At 43.9% G+C, this 6176-nt stretch overlaps 1 protein-coding gene across 1 annotated transcript; it reads right to left on the reverse strand.

Moving 5' to 3' along the window:
* Window positions 1–2299: 2299 nt before the first annotated feature.
* LOC121454878 (ribosomal RNA processing protein 1 homolog A-like) lies at window positions 2300–4209 on the reverse strand. Its single transcript, XM_041662255.1, has one exon. The coding sequence runs from the start codon at window positions 4020–4022 to the stop codon at window positions 2670–2672; it is 1353 nt and encodes a 450-aa protein (XP_041518189.1). The 5' UTR covers window positions 4023–4209; the 3' UTR covers window positions 2300–2669.
* Window positions 4210–6176: the final 1967 nt, after the last annotated feature.

The following is a 6176-nucleotide window of genomic DNA, read 5'->3' on the forward strand; positions in this document are numbered from 1 at the left end:
TCTTCCCCACCACCGCTTCCCATTTCCCTCCCCCTCCCCCAATCAATTCCCCCTCCCTCGTCAGCCCAAAGAGCAATCAGGGTTCCCTACCCTGTGGGAAGTCCAAGGACCACCCACAAAGCCAGTGATGGCATCTTTATCTGACATTAGATTGTCAGGATAAGTGTTCACAGTGAAATGTGTCAGCATATGGCATCTTTATCTGATTCTGGATTGTCAGAATAACTGATCTTATAAAAATAGTCGCTGAATATTCGACCCTGCTGGGGATTTTGGAATATTTTGAGGAAATGTGTTGTTATTTCTTTTAACTGTATGTTAAAATTTATTTGTAGAGTCAACATGTTTAAGGCTTTACTTTGAAATATTTGAATACTAATTCAGTCTTATTATTAGCTATGCATCTTTTCAGATATTCTTCATCTTTGTGAATTTTTCCTTGGTAGGCATTGTGTTTCTAGGCATTTGTCTGTAGTAGGAGGAGCGGGCTGTGTCCTTCTACCCGGCTAGCTTAAATAACCCCCAAAATAACCACACAGAAATTGTATTAATTAAATTATTGCCTGGCCCATTAGTTCTAGCCTCTTATTAGCTAACTCTTACATCTTGATTAATGCATCTCCATTAATGTGTATCTCCACTTGACTGGTTTACCAGCATGAGTCTAACCAGCGTCCATCTTGGACAGGAGAAGCATGGCATCTGCCACACTTCCCTTCTTCCCAGCATTCTGCTCTGTCTACTCTGCCCACCTAAGAGCTGCCCTATCAAAAGGCCAAGGCAGTTTCTTTATTCAACCAATGAAAACAACACAAATACAGAAGGACCTCCTACACCATTTCCCCTTTTTCTATTTAAACAAAAAGAAAGGGTTTCACTTTAACCTAGTAAAATTACATAAAACAAAACATTTATCAAGCAAGAATTACAGTTACAATATTTATATCTATTTTATCTTTTATCATAACTAAGGAAAACTATAACTATAACTAACCATTCTTTAATCCATCAAAGACTCCAGAAGGATATAATATTACCTAAGTTAACAGGAAGTACATTGTAAGCAGCTTCCAAAACTCTAAAATTGACAGAAACATCTCGCTGCCTAGACAGTCCCCCAAAGTCCCTCTGTACCGTTTGGGCATCCATCTTCAGCCTACAGGCCCATAGTATCCAGCAGACATTTCCATGAGGCAGGAAGTTTTAAAGACAGTTCAGTCACTTTCTTCTGTATCCTGCAGAATGTCTCACAGACTCTTTCATGAATCAGGAACCTCAAAGGATCATCTCACCTTAAGGCAAGTTCAGCAGTCCTCTCTCTGTGAGTTCTTCCTGTCCAGTTTATACAACAGTCCAGGCAAGAGCAGTTTCTTGCCCAAATGGCTAGCAAACTCCATAATGAGCCTCTTCGATGCCCATCTTCCTCTTGAAGTAGCTGGTGCTGCCAGTAGCAGATATGTCTCATTATCATGAAAACTCCTAAGTTATTAAAACATTTTAAATGCCATATTCTGTAGCCTTTGAGAGATATGAAGAATGCCTATCTAACTGAAATATACCTCTGTATATCTAGAAAATCTAACATGACTACAAGCTTGACTATTATTGATGATTATTTATTAACAACCTATATTTCCTAATTATATATTACATTTGTAAATGAACTACATAATCACAATACCTTAATCAAGAGCAGAAAAATACATATAACAAGATTGACCTTAAATTTATACCAATGAAGCAAAATCCATACCAATGAAAATTATTCATATCTATAGCATATCCTCCTTTAAATGTAAAAGAACATTTATAAACAATATTTGAGAATATGGACATAGTTATTTCTCTCCAAACTGCTTTATGCTGAATGGGGGCGCTGTTAATTAGGTCTTTCATGGTGTATCCTGTGTGTCAGGTTCATCTCAGTTGGTAGTTGAGTGAAGTAATAATTATTTTGAGTGTGTTTACAGCAACCTTTCAGAAGGGCATGGTCTATCATACCATATTGGTCTAGAAGCAATCCACAGGGTCTCATCCTCTGTGAAAACAAAAGAAGAATCTCTTTCCCAAAACATCATATCCTTAGACCCAACTTCTGAAGTCAAGATACCTTAATAATATACATGGTGGATTAGCTTAGCAATGAAATGTCTCTCTGCATTTAGCTCCTTCACTGTAAAAAAAAAAAAATTCAAAGAAAACCCAATAATACAAAGACTCCAGACTCTCTGTGAATTTTCCAGTTTTATGTGGCTTATTTTTTTACTCTATTACTTTACTCTGTCTCTTTAAAGACTTTACCCAATATTTTTTTTTTTTTTTTTGCTTTGAGGACCATAGTTTATTTGTGGGCAGCCCAGGGCAGAGGTGACAGAACCCACACAGATGGAGTTATCTGGTTTCGTTTATCTTAGTTTGGGGGAGAGAAGCCTCTGGGACCCAGGCTGGACTCAAACTCTAGATGCCCTGGCCTCTGGCTAGGATTAGGTGTGCACACAGTACAGGGGAAACTATGAGTCTTAGGAGTGAGTTTCTAGTATGTAAGCAATGGCTCTGAGGCAGGCGCATTCCAGCACTAAACGGCACTCAGAGGCTACAGGGGGAAGCCCAGGTATCCTGTCCCAACAACCAGGGGCCAACAAGGATGATGGCCGTCTTAGGCCATGACCTCACTTCTCACTCTGCAAGGGTTGTTTCCTCTTCCTCGCTGGCTGCTGGACACCAGCCCCCTTTGCTCTAGCACCAGGCTTCTTCCTCTTCCCAGGAGGCTCTCTTTGGCCAGTCTTCTCATCCTCCCTCCTGCTCCTCTTCATCCCTGGGCTCATGTCTGAAGTTGAGGCTTCTGCCTCGCTTCCTTCTACAGAACAAGCAGCTTGCTCGTTCTGGGGCTGCAGCGTGGACAAACGATTCTTTCTCTTCTTCCGCTCCCGCCTCCCTTCCAGCAGTTTCTTATAGGCTTTTTCAGGGACATCATCATCTGGGAAAGTGCCTCCAGCCAGAACCCGAAACTTCTGGATCACTCTGTAGAGGCGCTTCCTGTTCTGAGATGGGGTGCTCTGTCTACTGGCAAGCGTGAACAGTCTGTTAGCAATGGCCTCGTAGTCAAACTGGAGGACAGGGCCAGTGTTTTCCTCGTCATCCCACACATACTCCTTAGGTTCAGCCCTATATACGGAGCCTGCATGTAGCCTCTTGGGTGGTGTGTCTTGCAGATCTTGCTCATCCTCTGAGGACTCCTCACCACCATCTGACTCCTCACCACCATCTGACTCCTCACCACCATCTGACTCTTCGCCCTCCTCACTCTGTGTGTCCACTTCATTCATTAGGTCTTCAATGGCCAAGGGAGCCTGTTCCACAATCGCCTCGAGGATGCACCGAATGATCTTATGCAGAACTAGAGAGTCCTTCGTGTGGGCTGCTATCTGGCAGAAGGGGTCAATGAACTGCAGATTCTGGTCTGCGGTGAGCTCTGCAGCGCCCACTTTGGTCAGCTCCTCCAGGAAGATCTCAAGGAAGTGGCTCTTCACCCCATTGGGGGCCTGGCTGTCAGGGTGGAGTACCTCAGTGGTGAGCAACTCCAGCAGCTGCTCAATTTTTCTTTCTTCCCATCTGCGGGTTCTCACGGTCATCAGTGACTCACGCAGGACCAGCCTCATGAGCAAGTAGAACTTGTCCAGGCGCAGTAGATCGATGCCCGTCCACTCTCGGATCATGGTCTGCCAGAACGCCCGCAGGAACAGGTGCTGTGCCTCTGTGGTCTGAAAAGCATGGACGAGCTGGGCAATGGTCCTTCCTAGTTCTTCCTGCAGGAGCGGCTTGTCCTGCATCCACAGGCAGTAAAACAGCCCTTTCCATATCTTCAACATCTCCTCTGTATTGAAAGCCCCTGTGGCCCGCTGCGACCTGGTCATGATGTACTTCCGTAGCTTCCGCAACGCGCGGTCCCGCATCACCTGCTCATTGCCGGCCAGGCGCTGCGCCAGCTGGACCTCCGGTGGGAGCGGCAACCCAGGAACCATGATGAGGACCCTAAGACCACGGACTCAGCGCTTCCAACGCCGCCGAGTGATGCGTCACGTCTGCACGCGTCTGCACGATACCACGGCTAACGTCACACTGCGGCGACACAGCACAGCTAAACGTCAAATGTCCCGGACGATGCCGACGCACGCTGCTGCCCCCTCAGTGGCCTGGAGGCGCAACTGCCGCCCGTTTGGGGAAGGGGTGTGGGGTCTCCACTAGGACTCACACTCCACCCACGCCCAGTCTCGGTCCTACCCAATATTTTTTAAAGCATTAACTTTATTTTATGAGTTTCTGTGCTCTTTATCTTTTCTCTTCCTAGCCTATGTACATTTATTCAACACTGTGACCCATTTAGAGGTCTTTTATGTCTGAATCTATCCTGTCGTGAATCTGTAATTCTTTACTATTCAGGAGCACTTCTTAAAATGCTAAGCACTTCTTTAAAACCTTAGCTTGTGCCATGTAGGGGTAATATGGTATCGCCTGTTTCCTGCCCAGTCTAAACCTTAACTGTGCTGTTATTATGATAATTACGATAGTTCCTGCCTGAGATCAGCACAGTTCAGCATGCCAGAGCCGTGCCTCAGAGCCATTTGGTGCCCTTGAGCTACACACAGTTCTAAGCACACAGTAGTTCACATTGCCATCAAGCAAGCCATAGCACTTTACTCACAAACCCCATTCAAAAGTTCTGTCTCCCACAGGAGCCAGACAGAGATGGCAATGGCAGCACAGCCCAGAAACTGGTATTTCAAAACCGCCACTTTCTAGTAGACCTAACCCCACTGCCTACCCAGGCAGGAAGAGCTGAGCCATAGGCATGATCTCAGATATTTTTCTCCCGACCTTGAGTGAGCCCACAACCAGCCAGGCCCACATATGCTCCAAAACCTGAGTTTGCACCAGTGGCAGGGCCCAGGAAGCCTCATTGTAAAATGGCACAGCTTTTTTCCTGCTGCTATGGCTGAGTCGGGAAAATTTCTCTGTGGTACCCCGCAAGCAAACATCAAAAAGCTGTGTTAAACTTTGTTTTTTCTGTGTTTAAAATTAAGCTCAGGTTTTTAAGTGGATTTAGTCCATCACGTTGGAGCGCCAATCTATATAGGAGGAGTGGGCTGTGTCCCACTGCTCAGATAGCTTAACTCCCAAAATAGCCACACAGAAATTGTATTAATTAAATTACTGCCTGGCCCATTAGCTATAGCGTCTTATTGACTAACTCTCACATCTTGATTAACGCATCTCCATTAATGTGTATCGTCGCTTGACTGTGGCTTACCAGCATGAGTCTAACCAGTGTCTGTCTTGGGCTGGAGAAGCATGGCATCTGGCACACTTCCCTTTTTCCCAGCATTCTGTTCTGTTTACTCTGCCCACCTAAGAGCTGCCCTATCAAAAGGCCAAGGCAGTTTCTTTATTCAACCAATGAAAACAACGCAAATATTGTTTGCGTTGAAGGACCTCCTACACCATTTGTCCATTTCCTTTAGGTTACCTAACTTTTTTATGTATATGTTTGAATATAAGATTTTTAATTTCCTAGTAATTGGTATTAATATTCTAACCTTTACTCTTGATTTCAGTCACCTGAATATTTTTCTTTGTGTTAGTCAGATTTTCATTACTTTAACAAAAAGGTAATTCGATCATAAAGAGAAAAGATTTATACCAGCTCACAGCTTTGAGGTTCTTAGACTGGTTGACTGTTAGTTTTAAGCAGCATATTGTGGAATTTGTATGTATGTGGTAGAGCAAAGTTGTTACTCATTGGACATGAGAGACAAGGGAAAGAGAATATTTCCCCAATGATTTGAAGATCACCCAACTAGACCCTGCTATGGAAGTTTCCACCACTGCCAATAGAGTCATGCTGGAAGACCAGACTTTCCTACGTGGCTCTTTGGCTACACTTAAGAGCCATGTTATAACATCATCTAAAGAAAAGCTACCCAAACTTGGTGTTGTATTTTAACATGCTTACCTTGTTTTTATTGGTTTTATATCTGAAACTTTGTATTTCTGTTATCTATGAGTTTTTATTATACCTGCCCTTTTTATTTAATTCTTAATTTTTTTCCCATCTTTTTAAATTGTTTTTATTGGGCTATATATTTTTCTCCACTCACCTTCCTTTTTCCCCCTCCCCT

The sequence above is a fragment of the Microtus oregoni genome, unplaced genomic scaffold (assembly GCF_018167655.1).
Source record: "Microtus oregoni isolate MIOR12 unplaced genomic scaffold, Mior012 000013F_ref0000133, whole genome shotgun sequence".
In the NCBI taxonomy this organism is placed as follows: domain Eukaryota; kingdom Metazoa; phylum Chordata; class Mammalia; order Rodentia; family Cricetidae; genus Microtus; species Microtus oregoni.

What these genes read in the sequence shown, in the direction of transcription:
- LOC121454878 (XM_041662255.1), bottom strand. Translation starts at nt 4,022, where the DNA reads ATGGTTCCTGGGTTGCCGCTCCCACCGGAGGTCCAGCTGGCGCAGCGC.